This window comes from Pogoniulus pusillus, chromosome 38 (assembly GCF_015220805.1).
Source record: "Pogoniulus pusillus isolate bPogPus1 chromosome 38, bPogPus1.pri, whole genome shotgun sequence".
NCBI lineage: Eukaryota > Metazoa > Chordata > Aves > Piciformes > Lybiidae > Pogoniulus > Pogoniulus pusillus.
The window spans coordinates 7,224,861-7,243,298 of NC_087301.1; the positions used below are offsets into that span (position 1 = coordinate 7,224,861).

At 49.8% G+C, this 18,438-nt stretch overlaps 1 protein-coding gene across 3 annotated transcripts in view; it reads left to right on the forward strand.

Annotated features, from left to right (window-relative positions):
• Positions 1–18,438, forward strand: part of KMT2A (lysine methyltransferase 2A) — a 42,774-nt gene that overhangs the window by 2,268 nt on the left and 22,068 nt on the right. For 2 of the 3 annotated variants that reach the window (XM_064173203.1, XM_064173202.1), the window contains exons 1-9: positions 8,468–11,110; positions 12,057–12,234; positions 12,587–12,821; positions 13,790–13,854; positions 14,332–14,703; positions 15,307–15,380; positions 15,992–16,120; positions 16,952–17,065; positions 18,220–18,366. In XM_064173203.1, the coding sequence (XP_064029273.1) occupies positions 8,561–11,110; positions 12,057–12,234; positions 12,587–12,821; positions 13,790–13,854; positions 14,332–14,703; positions 15,307–15,380; positions 15,992–16,120; positions 16,952–17,065; positions 18,220–18,366 (3,864 nt within the window). In that variant the 5' untranslated portion in view covers positions 8,468–8,560. Of the gene's footprint in view, positions 1–7,215; positions 7,286–8,441; positions 11,111–12,056; positions 12,235–12,586; positions 12,822–13,789; positions 13,855–14,331; positions 14,704–15,306; positions 15,381–15,991; positions 16,121–16,951; positions 17,066–18,219; positions 18,367–18,438 lie in introns of those variants that run through there. The other variant, XM_064173201.1, reaches the window with a different exon arrangement.

The window sequence follows — 18,438 nt, forward strand, 5'->3', positions numbered from 1 at the left end:
CTTCTTACATCACTTTCTATGTAGCTACTACCTGATAGATCAGGAAGGTTGGATTAGATGACCTCTAGAGGTCCCTTCTAAGCCAGTGCATCGTATGATACTAAAAACTTCTGTCTAAAGATGACATCCAATGGTAAAAGTTCTTTATGCTGGCTGGCTGTAGGTTGAGCTTTGTGAGCAAGTGAGGGGCACACACTGGGTGCCTTCCTTCGCTCTGAGACTGCAGCTGACACTGGATTCTTGGGCTTGCACGGAGAGAAGCTGCTCCTAAGCACCCAGATGTGGTCAAATGCTTTTCTTAGGTGATGCTCAAGAACCCAAATGGTTTTGCATTGAAGAACCCAGTGCACCTGAGCAGTACCTTACTTGTGGCCTCTAGAGGAGAGGACAGTTCTGTGTTGGTGTTGAAATGGTAATATTCTGGTGTCCATGTGGTACCTGCTTTGGGTGAAAATGTTCTTCTACAAGGGGGCTTCTGGAAGGCCTGTGCTTGTTAGGGCCCACCACACCCTTGGAATTTGCAACAAACACATTGCCTTGTGTTTGCAACATTCCTTTCCACAAGGGTAAGGGTCAGCCACAAGCTTCATCTGAGCTGATGTTCTGCATTGGGGATAAACTCCAAGCTGTCCCTGGCAGCTGAGGAGCCCATGATGCTGAGGAGAAGCAGCTGTGTTACCTTTTTTTGTGTGATTTGTGCTCTGGTGCTTGCGGTTTTGACCTGTTGGTGGCATGCTGCATTCTAGTGTGTGTTTGTGCACCTGTTGAAATGGTGCATTACCATCAAAATTGGATGTAATGAAAAAAAAAGCCAGAAATCCAGAGCAAGGATTGTGCTTGGTCTCTCCCTTGTCTCCTTGGATGTTCTGTGGCACAGATCTGACTTTATTTCTCATCCAAAAGCACATGGGTCTGGGGTGTCACTGCATACTGCCAGGTGTCTGGCAGCTTTGTGGGATTCCTTGACTCCTCTGCAGCTCACTGTGTCCCTGAGCTATCTTGAAACCAGCTCACTTTAAGGGAGCTGCTCTCTGAGATTTGACTTTGACACTGCAAGAGTTGGGGAGAGAGCTTTCTGTATGCTGAAGCTGCAGCTGGTGGAAAATAGCATTTGCAGCGCATGTTCTCCTTCCACCTCGGTGTGCTTGGCACTTCGGTAATCAAGGGAACTTGCTCGTGTTTTCCTGGCTTATTACACTGGCTCTTGGTATGAGTATGTAGCTGTTAAATATCTGCTACTGCTGTCAGTTCAGAGCCCTCCTGGCTCTGGAGCGTAGTGGAAGCTTTGGGACACAAGAGCTGTTCGAGCGCACACTGACAGCTTACCCTGTAAGCCTGCGTCAACTTGGAAGCTGCAGAAACCCGAGGTCTGGGGTGGAGGGTTGTGGTGCTGCTGGTGTCTCTGGGAGCACTGCTGCAGTCGTGCACGGGCTTTGCACGGGCAAACGCAGGGTGTGCAGCGAGGGCTGGCTTGTTTTGAAAGCCTCCCAGGTCCATGTGCTGCCTAGAGGGAGTGGCTTCCACGCTGCTGCCATGGTCACGCCCGAGCTGCGAGCGCAGAGAATTTCTTCCCTCCACGGGCATTAAGATCCTGTCTGCCTTCAAATTGTCCCGGTGTTGTGTACAGCAGCTGGGGTGTTTGCTCTGGGAGGTGGAGGTGCAGAGCCTGTTACTGATGTTGTGATGATGATCTGTGAGGTCTCTTCCAACCTTGGTGATACTGTGATACTGTGACTGCACGGGCACTGGAGGTGGCTGCTGGCAAGTCTGGATGTAAAGCCAGAGACGTGTGGGGACATGGCAGTGATGGCTCAGGAGAAGGAGAGCTTCTGTCATCTTGGGTGCTTATTTGTCCAAAGTGTGAAAACAAAAGTATCTGTCTGAGGTGTCTTGATGTTCCCTGTTTCTGCAATTTGATCATAGCGCTCAGAAATGAGGTTTGGTGAAGCTGAAAGAAGTTTGGGGTTCCCCATGAGAAGCTGGTTTTGGTGGAAGCTCATTTGCTTGTCAGCCTCTTCCACCAGCCTCCAAGCATGTTCCTATGAAGACTGTGTCCCCTCAGCTGTGGAGTGCTGCAGAAGGTGCTGGTGGCTTCTAGCAGCAAGGCAGGTGTCATGCACAGGCACTTTTCTCCTGCCTGTAAGTGCATGGGGATATTCTTGCTGCCGGTTTCCCAGCTGTGTGACAGGGCTTGCTGACCAGACTGCTTCAAAATCACGGGAGCCAAGTGGGGAAGGGGCCTGGCTGTCCTCCATGAAGTGGAAGTGTGAGAGGGTTCCAGTTGTGTGCTGTCTTGTGTACCTCTCCAGCACTGGTGACTGTTGGGGTTGACTTTGACTAAGAGCACAGGTCCTTGTAAACCACTCAGGTGCAATTCTACTCTGACAGTTAAACCCGTTTAGGTAGGTGGCCTTGTGGTGTAAGCCTCTGGGGCTTTGGTGATCTTTTTTTTTTACCAAGAGTATTGCAGTTGATTGTGGTTGGTCTTCTCATTTCGATCTTGTGTGCTGACAGTGAATGAATTCTTGGACCTTGAGCTAAAAGGGCACCACAAAATTCCTGTAGTAGAGTGAACAACTCCGGCAAGGTCCAGCTGCAAAGCAGAGCTCCTGTACTTTTTCCAGGTGGTGCACCTTTTGCTTTAGGAGCAAAAGATGAGCTGACCACTGCTGAAGGTTTGTGTAACGCATCACTACAGCAGCTGTAGAGCGCAGCCATGTGTGCAGGACTGTCTGATGCTTGCAATCCACTGCTGTGGTCCTTGGGCATCTTTATGATTTACATCCACCTCTATTTAACAGTGAGCTCTAGAATTCTTTCCTTTTTTCACTTGTCCAAGCTGAGCTGAAGCATTACTTTCTAAACTTCCATCATGGAACTGGGGGAGAGAGAGGTTTCACTTGCTAGAAGTGATGTGTGGCCAGCCATCTCTTAGATGTGATCCAGAAGGCTTTTCTCTTGCTTTTATCTCATCAACTGCAACCAAAGTATTTCTAGGTAGTAGTTTGGCTGACTGTCTTCCTTGGAGGGGGTAGTAGTTTGGCTGACTGTCTTCCTTGGAGGGGGTATTGAAAGCCTATTGTGACCAGGATGAGACTGTTTCAGGTGATCTAAAAAGCAGCTGGCTTTCTACAGAGTGGAAATTGCAAATGGTATTTCCTACCCAGGATGGAAGTGGGACTCAGTGGGAAGCAGGGACTGGCTATGTTTGTTGGTGAGCTGCTCCTGTAAGTTCTTCCAGTGCTTGCAATTTGGCCAGAGATCAGCTGTAGCATTGCCTCCAAATGCTGGAGATTCCTATTGTCCTCTTAGCAGCCTGGCAAGACTAAGTTGTGTGCTCAGTAATGCTGCCAAAACAGGTGCACCCTGTGTGTCACCCCTTGAAGAACAGTTTGCTCCTGCAGCTCTGACACTAGGAGTCACAGTTGTGGTTGTATGGTTGTGGTGGATTGCCTTGGCAGCGCAGCTGCATCCTCCCATTCTACTTTGGGGTTGTCGTGTGGAAGTGACCCAGTGAAGAGCCATTGGATGCTCTCAGGACACATTGTGCAGGTAGATGGATGTTGCTGCGAGGCAGAGCCCCATCCAAGTCTGTGTGCCACTCCCAAGCTCTTGTCTAATTAGAGAGTGAAAGGATGAGTGGGGACACCTCAGGAACCCCTGGTGCATCAGAAGTTCCTAAGTTCCCTCATGGCTCTGCTCCCAGCACCAGCATTCATCTCAGGGTTAGCTAGTGCCAGTCTCCGGGGGTGGCTGCTGAAAGAGTCTGTTACATATCATGCCACAGTCACTAAGCAGGCTTGTGGATGAGCTTTTCTCTCTCCAAGATGAGGTGCTGTCTCATTTGGCCTCCAACCAAGGTGCTGTACAGGAGGAGAAGAGTAAAACATTGTTCAGGTGACTCTTGTGAAATTACAGAGAGCTTTTCAAGAGCTGATTTGGGCTGGTTGGGACAGGCTGCATCCTTGGGTGTGCGCTTCCAGCAGCTTTGGTGACAGTCCCTTCAGACCTCATGGAGCCATAGAATCACAAAATGGGTTGGGTTTTAAAGGTTATCTAGTCCAACCCCCCAACATCTTCAACTAGAACAGACTGCTCAGTAGCTGTACAGGTTCTACTGTTACTCCTCAGACAGAAGTCAGAACATCAGTGGGTACCTTCAGGACAGTTTCTCATTTGAAGGTGGATTTTTCTCCAAGCTCCTTAGTCAGAAATGCTTTGAAAAGTAATTTTGCTCAGGAATGTTGTAATAGAAATTTCCTTGCAGCTTTTCTGTTCTTCTTGTAGCTGAGTGGCTTCAGGAAAAACTTTTCCTTATCTGCTCAGAGCCTTAAGGTTCAGGGCAGTGAAGGTGGTGTGATGTTTGAGCAAGAGGTGCACATGGAAGCTCTGCACTTCAGACACGCAGAGTTGGGCTCCACATCTTGCACATGAGACAAGCTTCCCCTCATCCTTTTATTTATAATCCCAAGTGACCTTTCTTGTGTTGCATTATTCTTTCTCCGGTAAATGAGGTCACGTTGAAAACCATTATGGTTTTTAATCACTCTCCATCTGTCATGTTACACAGTCACTTCTGAAAATTGGGAAGAAGGCTTTTCCTGCTGGATTTGCCTCCAAACAGCGCTGTACAGTGGCCTGCTGAACGGGTTAGCTTGGCAGCTCCCTACTGGTACGCTGTGGCTTTCTTTATCTTCTCTGACCAGTTACAAGGCTGCTCGAGAAGGCAGCAAGAGAGAGCACACTGAGGTCAGCAGTGCACTTGTGAATGTCTCCAAACAAGCATGAAGGACACTTTGGGCATGCTACTTGCAGCCACAGAGATAGTTTTGTAGAGAGAGCCCTAAGACTGTAGATGCTCCTGGTCATTTGTACCCAGGATATCAGGCTGTGGCCAGAATCCATGCATCCCATCGGAGAGGCAAGGCAGTGGAGCTCAATTATAGCTAAGGCAAGTTCTGAACAAACTTCTTAGGGGAAGGGTCTCAAATTCCATCTTATAAGGGAATCTTTATGTCTCTTACTGTCCCTGAAAATGCTGTGTTTGTGGGCTGTGCTCCTCAGGTTGTAGGGTGGTGGTTCTGGAGGTAGCACCAGGGAGGTGTTTGATGAGAGCTGAGAAACTCTGAAATGAGTGTTTCCATGGGATGAAATCGCTGCTGTCTCCTTCACCAGGCAGTGCCTTAAGAGTCTTCTGCCTGCAGTAGCAAGTTCTGCCTCCCTGGGGAAGATGTGCTCATGCACACACAAGTCAGCATTATTTGCCCTTTCTCAATACTAAGCACAGGTCACAGGCACACGGATGAGTGTCTGAAAATGCTGCAGGTCTGGTTTTGGTGCACTACCAAAGAAATGGTGTGGGGCAAGCAGCTGTTCCCTTTGTGTTTCTAAACCCAGCTGTTAGTAGGTGCTGAGTTTTCTCCAGCCTGCGTTCGTGGTGCTTAGACCATTGCAGCCAAGATGTGTCATTGTGAGTGGCCTTAGGCTTAGGCAGTGCCCAGGACCTTCTCCCCAGGCATACACCTTGCTGTGGACGCATACCCTGTGGCCAGCCTGTGTGCACAGGGAATGGTGATCACCACTGACCCACAGCACTGGGAGCCAGCTGCAGGTCATGGCTGTGGGGTTATGGTTGAGAAGGAGGGACAGTCACTTCTGGCAAAGGCCCTGAGGGCTTCTTACATAGGAGCAGCATCTTTGGGCACTGTTTTACTGCTTTGTCATTGCCTTTTTGGGTTTTCTTGGCATCACTGCTGCAGCTGTGAAGAGAGTGGTGAAGGGCAGGACTGACAGGGGAGATACCATGATACTTACTGGGCAGGGGAGACACTGTGATCAGGCAGGTGGTTTTCTCAGGGTGAGTCTTATCCTTTGCACTTCAGATGTGCTGACCCCTGTAGTTGCCCCAAACGTGGGAAACTTTTTTTTTGGCCACACCTTGAATATTGTGTTCAGTTTTGGGCACTGCAATACAAGAGAGATGTGGAGGTGCTGGAGTAGGTCCAGAGGAAGGCAAGGAGGCTTGAAGAGCCTGGAGAATAAATCTTCTGAGGAGTGACTGAGGGAGCTGGGGATGGTTAGTTTGAGGAAGAGGAGGCTGAGGGGAAACCTCATTGCTGTCTGCAGCTAGCTACCTGAAGGGCCATTGTGGAGAGGTTGCTGCTGATCTCTTCTCACAGGTAATTGCAGACAGAAGGGGGAATGGCCTCAAGCTGAGGCTGGGGAGGTTTAGATTGGACATGAGAAAAAAGTTGTTCACAGAGAGAGTGGTCAGGGACTGGAATGAGCTGCCCAGGAAGGTAGTGGAGTCGCCCACCCTCCATGTGTTTAAGGGTTGTTTGGATGTGGTGCTTGGAGATATGGTTTAAAGTGAATCTTGTAGGGTTCTAGGTTGGACTTGGTGATCCTGAAGGGCTTTTCCAACCTGGATGTTTCTGTGATTCTGTGATTGCCCCTTTTCTAGCTCATGCTTTGATAATTACAGCAGTGATGAGCTGCAGCCTAAGTTTGGTGTTTGACTTGCTGCAGCATTATCTGTAATGAAGAAGTGGAGCATCCTTCTGCTCAGATTGCGCTGAAATTCTTCAGTGCTGGGGCTCAGCAAGCAGAAACAAGCAGAGAATCTGGAGAAATAAAGTTTGCTTTAAGCTTTGCTGCTGCTTATTCCATCACCTTCTCCCTGTGGATGCAGGCATGAGTCTCAGTGAGTGGGGTTTAATTGCTTTGAACTGTAGTTCAAGTAGCTGAGACTTTTCTTCACCCTCTCTCAGGGAAGCTGTTGTAAAGGGGCTGGAGTGAGCCTCAAAGTCTTGTTGGTGCTCCAGGATCCTTGGGCAGAGTTTCAGACCTTAGATGTTTCTGGTCCTCCAGAGAAGCATTTGGAGGAGTTAGTTTGCATTTGAACTAGGAAACACTTCTTTTGCTGGAGTGTGTCTGTGGGGCAGTTTGAATGAGAGCCTGAGAGCTCTGGTTTGATGAGCAGCAAGTGCAGTGTGCTGAGGGCTTGTTCCCAGGCACACTGGTTCTTTGTTTCCCCATGAGTCTGTAAAGGACAGCTCTGTGTGTACCTACGTGAGTGCTTCCTAGAAGAATAAACACCACCAAGTTATGTGGAGAAGGAGAACCTGCTAGAATCCTTTTGTGCTTTGGTTGTGATGAGCTGGTTTGAATGTTGATGTCCACAGCCTCACCTTTTAATCCTTTTTCTTGTTGCAGGATGAACAGTTTCTAGGTTTTGGTTCAGATGAAGAAGTCAAAGTACAAAGTCCCACCAGGTCCCCCACAGGTAGGTTCAGATTGCAGACTGAATGTTGACTTCATGATGTCCTCTGTGATGGTTTTGCTGTGTGTCTCCTGTTTGTTCTGATTCACCACAAAAACCACCCCAGTCCTTGGATTTGACTCAGGTAGGCTTGAACTCATGAGGTCTGTTGTGTTACAGAGTAGGGAAACTGAGTAAGAGTTGTACTGATGAAATTGGGGGTTGAAACCTCCCATCAATGTGTTGGAAGCACACCTAGTTAACAGTAGGATCTCAGACTGCTTTGAGTGTTTCAGTAGATTCATTGTGGTCTGTAACTGGGAGCTACACTTTTTTGGAAGCAAACTGGCTGTAGAACACTTGTGGGTGAACTGCAGCTAAGCTTTTAATTTTTAGCTTTGGAGATGTAGGACCAAATCCCAGTGGACTGCCTGTGAAGGAGCTCAGCTGTGAGTTTTAGACTCTGGTCAGTAAATGCTGTCAGTGCAGCAGTGCCCAGCTCATGGCACGTGGCACTTGGTCAGCTTCACCAGCAGCCTACTGCAGGACACCTGCCAACGGGGTGCCAGTGGGGCTCCTTGTCAGAGCTCGGTGAGGACCTGATTCTGTTGGCCTTGAAATGAGAGAGGTGAGTCATTGAGGCTTGCACATCTTCTAGTGAGTCTGGCAAGTGCCAAGTGCTTGCTGTGTTTCAGAGCTAAACCCTGATGTTTTAGTAAATTACCTTGTGTTGGCCTGACCTTGTGTCTTACCTTCAGACCTGTCCCTGAAGGTGCAGGTGAGTGGTACTAAAGCAAGATTTCTTTTTTGTATTTTCCTTTCAGTTAGTTTTGATCTGCTTAAAGAAATAAATAATCTTTGAAAGTGATGGAAAGGTGACACGTGCCTCTGAGATTTATTGTTCCCTTTCCAGACTAGGTGGATGGTGATTTTGTGCTGTTGCAAAGTTGTTGTGCCAAGGCAAGGTTCTGTTTGAAAAACATGCTCTGCTTTCTATTGTGTAGGGGACAAGAGGTTTGCTGGAAAGGTGCTCTCTACCTGGAATGATAAAACTGGGCCTTTAGTTGTTGATTAACTGGAATGTCTTGGCAGCTTGTGTGGGCAGCATGACCTGGGTAATGGTGATCTAAGACTCGGGGAAGTTTAATGTGTGCTTTTCATTCTCTCTTTCCATCTCCAGTTAAATCTAGTCCACGGAAACCTCGCGGGAGGCCTCGAAGCAGCTCTGACCGAAGTTCAGCTGTACTGTCAGACTCTTCATCAGTGTGCTCCCCTTCAAGCAAGTCTGAAACCACACCCATGGAAAAAGTAAAGAAGAAGGAATCAAAGAGTGGGGAAAAAAGGCGAGGGAGACCTCCAACACTTACAAGCGTCAAGTTCAAATTGTCACCAGCGAAGGACGCATCAGACATCCAGAAGGGCAGTAATGAGGAGAAAGAGAGTCTGAAAAAAATCAAAAGGTCACCATCCACTACATTTCAGCAAGCAACTAAAATCAAGAAATTAAGAACTAGTAAGCTCTCCCCACTGAAATCCAAATTTAAGTCTGGGGCAAAACTCCAGCTCGGGAGGAAGGGTGTTCAGATTGTGCGCAGGAGGGGCAGGCCACCGTCCTCTGAACGCGCAAAGACATCCTCACCTGTGGTCATAAACTCACAGCTGGAGAAGCCCCAGAGGATTCGCAAGGAGAAAGATGGCACACCCCCTCTCACCAAAGAGGAGAAGGCTGCTGTCAGGCAGAGCCCACGCAGGATCAAGCCCGTCAGGATCATCCCTTCCACCAAAAGGACGGATGCCACGATTGCAAAGCAGCTCTTGCAGAGGGCTAAGAAGGGGGCACAGAAAAAGATCGAGAAAGAAGCAGCCAAACTGCAGGGCAGGAAGGGGAGAACCCAGCTGAAGAACATCCGTCAGTTCATCATGCCGGTGGTGAGCGCCATCTCCTCGCGAATTATCAAAACGCCCAAGCGGTTCATCGAGGATGAGGACTATGACCCTCCCATCAAAATATCCCGCCTGGAGTCCACCCCCAACAGCAGGTTTAGTGCCACGTCCTGTGGCTCCAGTGAGAAGTCCAGCGCCGCTTCTCAGCATTCATCCCAGATGTCTTCAGACTCCTCACGTTCTAGCAGCCCCAGTGTGGACACTTCTACAGACTCCCAGGCTTCCGAGGAGATGCAGACGCTTTCTGAGGAGCGCAGCAATACCCCTGAGGTTCATGCGCCACTGCCCGTTCCCCAGTCCCCTGAGAACGAGAACGGTGACAGGAGGAACAGAAGGTTTTCAATAACGGAAAGAAGCTTTGGCCAGAGGACTGCAAAAAAGCTGTCGGCTTTACCCAGCGTGCCGCAGCAGCCATCCTCCTCCTCTCCTCCTCCACCTTTGCTCACTCCCCCGCCACCACTGCAGCCTGCTTCCAGCATCTCAGACCACACCCCGTGGCTTATGCCCCCCACAATCCCGCTAGCCTCACCCTTTCTCCCCACTTCCACTGCACCCATGCAAGAGAAGCGCAAGTCAATCCTGCGAGAGCCGACGTTCCGATGGACCTCGCTGAAGCATTCCCGCGCGGAGCCGCAGTACTTCTCCTCAGCCAAGTATGCCAAAGAGGGTCTCATTCGCAAACCGATCTTCGACAACTTCCGGCCCCCACCGCTGACCCCGGAGGACGTGGGCTTTGCGTCTGGCTTCTCGACGCCCAGCACCACAGCCCCGGCGCGCCTCTTTTCTCTGCACTCTGGCACGAGGTTTGATATGCACAAAAGAAGCCCCCTGCTGCGAGCGCCCCGTTTCACGCCAAGCGAGGCCCACTCCAGGATCTACGAGTCTGTGACCCTACCCTCATCAGTCGGTCGCACCACCTCGGGGACCTCTGCCACGGGTGCCTCCTCTCGGCGTCGGAAGAGGAAAGTGTTCAGCCCCATCCGATCGGAGCCCAGGTCTCCTTCACACTCCATGAGGACAAGAAGCGGGAGGCTCAGTACCTCCGACCTGACAGCTCTCACCCCGCAGTCCTCCGTCTCCTCCTCATTAACAAGCATTTCTGTTAGTTCTCTTGCCACTAGTGCCTTAAATTCAACTTTTACTTTTCCTTCCCATTCCCTAACGCAGTCTGGGGAATCTACGGAGAGAAGCCAGCGGCCGAGGAAGCAGACAAGTGCTCCAGCAGAGCCATTCTCATCTGGCAGCCCTGCTCCTCTCTTCCCCTGGTTCACATCAAGCCCCCAGACAGAGAGAGGCCGAAACAAGGACAGGGCAGCAGAGGAGGTCTCCAAAGATAAAGATGCTGACAAAAGTCTGGAGAAGGACAAGAGCAGAGAGAAAGACAGGGAAAGAGAAAAGGAGAACAAGCGGGAGTCAAGGAAAGAGAAGAGGAAGAAAGGGTCAGAAGTTCAGAATAGCTCTGCATTGTTTCCTGCAGGTAAAATACCCAAAGAAAAAGTTGTCAGCGAAGATGTTGCAGCCTCATCCTCTACCAAAAAACCTGCTGGGCGCAAGAAGTCCACTGCAGCAGATCCCGCAGCAGATGTCTCAACTGCTGCTCTGGTGGAGGCGGCAGCCATCAAAACCAAAACATCCAAGAAAGGTAGAGGGGGGCTGGACAAATCGGATCTGGACCTGAGCCCCACCGTGCCAGCTTTGGAGAAGGAGAAAGCCTTGCGTCTCGCTGCTCCTTCATCAAGCACTGTTAAACATTCCGCTTCCTCCATCAGCTCCATGCTGGCCCAAGCAGACAAACTGCCAATGACTGACAAGAGGGTGGCCAGCCTCCTGAAGAAGGCGAAAGCTCAGCTGTACAAGATCGAGAAGAGCAAGTCCCTCAAGCAGGCAGATCAGCCCAAAGCACAGGTACTCCTTTCTCCATGCTGTGTTTTTGCTTTAAACCTCTGCTGAAAGCCACCAGTCGCGTTCATGCCCCGGCTGTGAAGAATTAACACGCTGAGGCGAGCAGCTGCTGGCGCAGCAGATGGCAAGCGGTGGCAAACAGTCCCAAAATGCAGCACCCTGGGCAGGAGCTGATGGGGAGCTGTATTGTCAGGGATCAGCACCATGGCGCTGCTTAGTAGCTTTCTCTCAATAAATCTAAGCCAAACAATCATCCAGAGCAGTGGCACTCCTGAAAGCACAGCTCCAGCAAGCTGCTTGCTGTGTAAACTTTCCCTAAGGCACTGATATTGAAGATTAGTGGCTTGTGTTTTAAAGAGAGTGCTCCCAGGCTGCTCTCTCTGTAGTCAAGACCTGTGTGCTGCTGTGTGTCTGTCCTGCTATAGAAGCAGCCCAGGCCATCATAAGTACCTGTTTGGGGAGTCCTGGTAGTGGGAAATGTTTCACAATTCTATGATGAAAACCTAAAAAATTGCACTAAAATGCTGCAGTTCTTTGAGTGCCTCAGTAAACCAAACCTCTCGCCTTAATGACAGCCACTGCAAAGCTGCCAGCCAGCCTGATTTGCTCCTGGCTTATGCTGGGTCAGTTGGCACTGGGTGTTAGTCTAGCTTCAGTGAAGTAATGTTTGTGATACTAGTGCCTCGATAAGGCAGCTTCATGAGCTGGGGCTGTTCCCAGTAGCAGATAGAAACGTACCTTGTAATTGCAAGTGAGTGAAACCTCCTCTTCTGTAGAGTTTATCCCCTCTTGGAAGAGCCTTAGAAGGCTGAAAGGCCTCATTTTTTTCTATCTGCGCTCTAACCAAATGCACTATGGGCATTTAGGTTGTTAGAAGCTTCTGGTGGATGTTTCCTGGCTGTGGTGCCTATCTCAGGAGCCCTTTCTGTTCTCCCATTCTGAACCGCAGGGGCAGGAGAGCGATTCATCGGAGACGTCAGTGCGCGGGCCACGGATCAAACACGTTTGCAGGAGAGCAGCGGTTGCGCTGGGCCGCAAGCGCGCAGTGTTTCCTGATGACATGCCCACCCTGAGTGCCTTACCGTGGGAGGAGCGGGAGAAGATACTGTCTTCCATGGGCAATGATGGTCAGTTGAGATTCTGAGCTTTCATCTCTCAATGTGTGCAGAGGGGGATTTTGGGAACAGCTTCGAGTGTTTAGTGAGGGAAAACAAATTAGAGAGTTCTGTGCTCTCCATTCCATGCAGGAGTCGTCCTTTTAGCTGTAGTGTTTGCTCTGAACATGTGGCCTGCGCTAACCCTGGGGCTCCGTGCACATACATGTGTGTGCACGCTGACATATCCCTTGTGTGGCTGTGCAGATCAGCTGAGGCTTCGTCCAGTACGTTCCATTCCGTTAGCAAACCAGATGCTCCTAGAACTTTCTCTGACATCAGTGAATTTACTTTAGGATTTTTTGTTTTGTTTTGTTTTTGCTAGATAAGTCATCAATAGCTGGCTCAGAAGAGGCTGAACCTGTTGCTCCACCTATCAAGCCAATTAAGCCGGTGACCAGAAACAAGGCACAGCAGGAGCCACCAGTGAAGAAGGGACGGCGCTCGAGGCGCTGTGGGCAGTGCTCAGGCTGCCAGGTTCCAGAGGACTGTGGGGTCTGCACAAACTGTCTGGACAAGCCCAAATTCGGAGGGCGCAACATCAAAAAGCAGTGCTGCAAGTAAGTGGTGTCTGAGGAGCCATGTGGTGGGTCCCTGCCTCAAGTGCAGAGAGCACCCCACAGCCTGCTGCAGTTTCCCTGCGGTGTGTGCTTTGAGTGAGGGCTGAGGCTGGGTCACAGCAGGGGATTGAAGACAGTTCAAAGGTCAAGGTCCTGGTTCAAAGTGTGCTTGTTATGAGATCTTTCTCTGAAGTTCAGTTCTGGCTTACTCTCCCCAGTTTGCCACAAGTGGTTTTGCATTGAGAGGTATTTGGTACGAGGTCAAGAGCTCTCGTTAGGCAGCCCAGACTCCTGCAAGGAGGGCAACATGTACATAGAATTGCAGTTCTGAAGAGCTCATGTTGTCAAGATGATGTTTATCTGGGGTATATGCACTTGATACAGCGAAACTGTCTTGTGAAGAGAGACTGCTCTCCCTCCCTTTTTCCTATCAGTTTTGTACATAGCACCAAGCCTGAGCCTGTTTGGTTTTTGAAATTGCTGCATTAAATCTATTTTGCCAGACTAAATAATCTGTCTGAAAAGGCAGCATCTGAAGTGGCACCAGCAGAGACTGTTGTGGTAAAGATCCAAGCTGCAACGATCATTCAGTCCCATCCTATTCCAGCCCTGACTAGTTTTGTCTGAAACAGCCTTAGTTGGGATTATGGAAAACCTACAGTAGAGAAAGGATTCTTGGAAGCACTTTAATGCTTCTGAAGTCTAAGATGGGAAACTGGTGGGGTATTAGCCAGTGGAGCAGTGGTATTACCTAAGCAGTTACTAACCTCTAAATTGTGTTGAGAGGGTTGAGAATTCTCTTTGACGCACCTCCGAGGAAGACAGGAAGGGGGGGAAAAAAGGATGGCTTGGGAAAAAGTAGTAGATGTATTGATAATGGTTTCTTCAGCTTCTCATGTCGAATATTCACATGCTGCCCTCTTAATGCCTGCATTGTTCTGATTTCTCACCCTGCTCTTTCTCTGTAGGATGAGGAAGTGCCAGAACCTGCAGTGGATGCCTTCCAAAGCCTATCTCCAGAAGCAAGCGAAAGGTAGGTGAGAGGCTCAGCTCAAGAACAGCATGAGAGAGAGGCTTTCTTCTCTTGTGGGGAGCTGCTGCTCACTGCTCAGCCTCCCTCTGCCCTTCAGGTGAAGCTTTTCCCAGGTGTCACAGGGCTGGATGAGTCTCTGACCCAAGACCCAAATGAGCCATCCCATGTGCTGTGTTGGTGTGGCAGTGCTCAGGGGCTGCTTCCTTTGCACAGCTAAGCTCTGTCTCTGCTGTGCTGCAGGACGATCTGGCATTTCAGAGCAGAAGCCCCAGGCATTAGAACACAGATTGCTGCTGAAGCCAAGGGTGTTAATTTCACTGACCAAAGGCTGTATTTTTTTCGAGTAGCTAATTTTTGTTTTGTATGACAGAATGACCAAGTTGTGACACCAAAGTCTCTGCTTCCTTGCTTTAGAAAAGCAGAAATCAATCGAAGTCACCATTTTGTCTGTGTTGCTTTATTGACACTTCTCCCTAGCTGCAAAGAAGAAAGAGAAGAAGTCGAAGACAAATGAGAAGAAAGAAAGCCATTCTGGGAAGAACCAGCTGGACTCGGGGCAGAAGCAAGCTCCCCAGGCTGTGGTGGCCAGAGAAGACAGTGCTGTGAAGAAGAGCAGTGAGCCTGCACGCAAGCCCGCTGAGGAGAAGCACGAGGATGGGGCTTTCTCCATCCTGGCGTTGGAGCCCAAACAGGCCTCTGTGCCTGGCACCAGGAAGACTGGCAAGCAGGCGACCCAGCCCATGCAGTCCCCTCCTCTGCAGCCACCCAGCTCAGGGCCGTTGAAAAAAGAAGCACCTAAATTGGCCTCTTCTGAGCCTAAGAAAAAGCAGCCTCCCCAGCCAGAAATAGGTAAATGGGATGGTTTCTGCTCAGTCCGTGTGAGTCGCGCTAAATAACAGTGTTGGTGCTGCTAGAAGCTGTTCGATTTGAAACTGATAAAGGCTTCAGGAGCTGCTGAAGTTACAGCAGAATTGTTTGGAAGTGTTGCTTAAAGCTGGCTCCTTTCTACTGAACTGCAGCGTGTCTGGGGTGGGGAGAGAGACAGTGGGCCGAATCCTTGCTGTGATTGCCAGTCCTGTAGGCCTGACAGCCCTGCAGTGTATCTAGAGGCTGCTGACTGCTTGTGTCCCAGTGTGAGACACGGAAACTGTAATCTGCTGAAGCCCCAGCTGTAGCTGCAGGCAGAGCAGCATCAGCCTTGGCCAGCACAAGCTCCATAGTTCAGTGCCTCTGCACCCAGAGCACCTCAGGCTTTGATCAGAGCACACTCCGTGTCATGCCTCCAGGAGGCTGCTTGAGCCACAGCTGGTGAGGTGTAGTCACAGAGGAGGGTGGAGTAATTCTAGTCTGAAGTCATCACATGTTACCCAGCTGATTTTTTCCCCCCCTTTTTCTCCTCTACAGGTGGCTGTTAGTTACTTGAAATACTCATAATTTTTCCCCCCTTCCTAGGCACAGAACAAAGCAAACAGAAAAAAATTGCTCCCCGTCCAACTTTCCCTGTGAAACAGAAACCAAAAGAAAAGGTGAATACTGCTTTTTGTACAGTCAGTAAATGTCAAGAACCCTGAGCTTGTGTCTGTCTAGAAAGCAGAACTGAGTTACTTAACCCTCTGGCAGGTTTGGGGCTTTTTGTCCTTAGAGGTGTTGGGTTTTCCCTTGTGGCAGGATGTGGATGCCAAGGCACCTGGCGTACGCCTAAGGTTCAGCTCAGATGTTAACTTGTTCTCTAAGACTTGGACCTTGTGGGGTGGGGGCTGGATTTTCCACAAGAAATGGAACTACCTTTCTCTCGGGAGCAACTCCAGAACAACCACCAAAAAGCTAGAAAGAATTGTCTTCTTTAAATCTGAGAGGACTGCCTAGGGACTAATTACAGCAGGAGCTGCCTCGCTGCAGGGCTCCGAAGGGAGCCAACAACGTGGTGTGAGAGGGGAGCGCAGCAGATGCGTTGGAGATGTAACTGCCTGCGGAGCGCTCTTGTGAAATGGTTTGCAGAATACAACAGTACCCAACTACTACCCACTGTGGTGGTTTGGGGGGTTTGTCTGTGAATTATCTACAACATTTACTGTCACTGCTGGTGAAGTACTGCCTCAGGGGGTTGGGATTAATACAGGCTCCTTTCCTTGCTCAGGAAAAGCCCCCTCCCATAAGCAAGCCAGAGAGCAGCACGCTGAATCTGCTCAGCACTCTGACTAACGGAAGCAGTTCCAAGCAAAAGCCACCTACAGATGGAGTCCACAGAATCCGAGTGGATTTCAAGGTAGAGGACCCAATGTTTTAAGTCTTTGAATGTTTCCTGGCTCTAAGCACTGGAACTAGAGTCCCTCGAGAGTGCTGGCAGCGACCTCTCAGTGTGTCGGGTACCGTTCAGAGAGAGCTGCACGTAGGAGCCTTCGTGACAAGTCACTCGGTTGGTTCTTTAGAAGCTTGTTTGCCTTTTTTTTCTCATAATTAGAGTTCTGGATGAAGAGACACTTAAAGCTTTAAAACCTTAACTGTCAATGTGTGAGGATGAGCAAGAATTTCAGGTTTATGAAGAATTATTCCATTAAGATGGAACTCTAAATCCTTACCACAACTTGAGCCAACAAGATTTGGGGAAAATGTTAGTAACTTGTAATTGACAACCTTTGGGGCATATCTGGGGTTTTAAACTGCTAACTCATGTACTTTTCTGAACAACAGTGTTGAAATAATAAAAATCAATATTTTCCTAATAATTTTCCAGTCCATCTATAAGTGTTCATCCCGGAGATCATAGTGAGATCTCAGCAGTGTTTGATCCAAATACAATAAAGTGTAACTCTTCTGAAGTGTCCCTCTCAGTAGTGGCTGTGCAGTGGTGCCCAGCTCTGCCCGCTCCCGCCTGCTTCCTAGGAGGAAGGCTGGCATGTCGCAGAGCCCCTTGGCAGGAGCAGCGCCGAGACGCGACTGTTCTGACCTAAAGTAGAGCATGGCAGAGGCTGAGGAGGCCTCACTGAAGGCTAGTGGCAGGCACTGCCCATGTAAAGCAGAAAGATCAGTGTGAGCCCTCTGTACTGATGTCGTATTGCCTTGTTCTGCTTGGTGACGTGTCCTTTTGTCCTTGCAGGAGGACTGTGAAGTGGAGAATGTTTGGGAGATGGGTGGGTTAGGCATCGTCACCTCGGTACCTATTACTCCCAGGGTGGTCTGTTTTCTCTGTGCCAGCAGTGGACACGTGGAGGTAAAGCATTGTGTTCTGCCCTCGATGACTTTCTAACAAGGCTGTGCTGTAACTAAGCCAGAGCGATACAAAATGTAACTTCTAGCCTGAAGCAGTGTTAAGTGCTGCCTGTAAAGCTGTCCTGGCTAAGCTTTCTCCCAAGATGCCAAAGGGCAAAGTGTTTAAAATCAGTCTGGAAACTTCTGCGGCACTTGCTTTGGAGGTGACTTGGGTTAGAGATAAAAATAGTATATCAAAGGGCTCCCACAGCTCCAGGTTTGCTATCCCACCTCGGGTGGAGAGCCAAGGGCTTGGCTTTGCTTTCCTTTGCCTTGGAATAAGAAGGGCTCCCTCAGGGCATGGGAGGGCTTTAGGCAGTCTTGGCTTTCCCAGGGGTGTCTCTGTCTGCTGAGAGCCACGAACCATCACTGAAACATGACTGGGAAGGTTCTGGTGCTGCATAAGGAGGTGGATGAAGATATGTTAGATGTGTTTCCAGGTGCAGATAGGTGCCTTCTCAGCATCTGCAGATCAGCTCTAGAAGAGGCTTAGTTATGATGAGTGAACCATGCTCGGGGGAAAGGGGTTGAGTTCTGCCTGTGGGTGTGGGTTTTGTCAAGGACTGTGAAGGTCCATTGGGGTAGAGCCATCCCCTTCTCAGTCAGGTTGACAAAAGGGAGAAATGATTGCTCTGTCCCCTGTGAACCTGTGGTGTTCTTGCTTTGAGGACAATTGTTTTTCTGATGTGAACAGCCTTGCAGGGGACACTTTAAAATTAGAAGAACTTTCAAGTGGGCCACCAAAGCCAAGTGAAGGGAGAGATGTCTCTCTTGGCTCCACATGTCCCTTCCTTCTGCACTGTTTCTTTTGGTGCAGCTGGCCTGTGTTGCAGAGAGGGAGGGAGGTGCCAGTGAGCTCTATAGGCCTCCGCCATACTCAGAACATGTAGACAGCAGATCCCAGAGTGCACTTTGCTGGTAGATGCTCAGTGAGTAGAGGAGAATGAGTTTGAGCTGTCTGAAGTACTCCTGCAGTTTCCCTCCTTAAACATGCCAGCGGAAGTCTGTGTTCTGTCAAACGTAGAGCAGAAATCAGAGCAGTTTGGAGCGTGAGGGGGCTTGTGTGGGGCTTCAGAGCAGCTTCTGACTTGCTAAAACTCCCTCTCCCCCTTGCAGTTTGTGTATTGCCAGGTCTGTTGTGAGCCTTTCCACAAGTTCTGCCTGGAGGAAAGCGAGCGGCCGCTGGAGGAGCAGCTGGAGAACTGGTGCTGCCGTCGCTGCAAGTTCTGCCATGTCTGTGGGAGACAGCACCAGGCCACCAAGGTACCACAACCCCTGGGGACCTGGCAGGCACTTGGTGCCGCTCCTAGAGCTCCTCCTGCTCCAGAGCCCAGC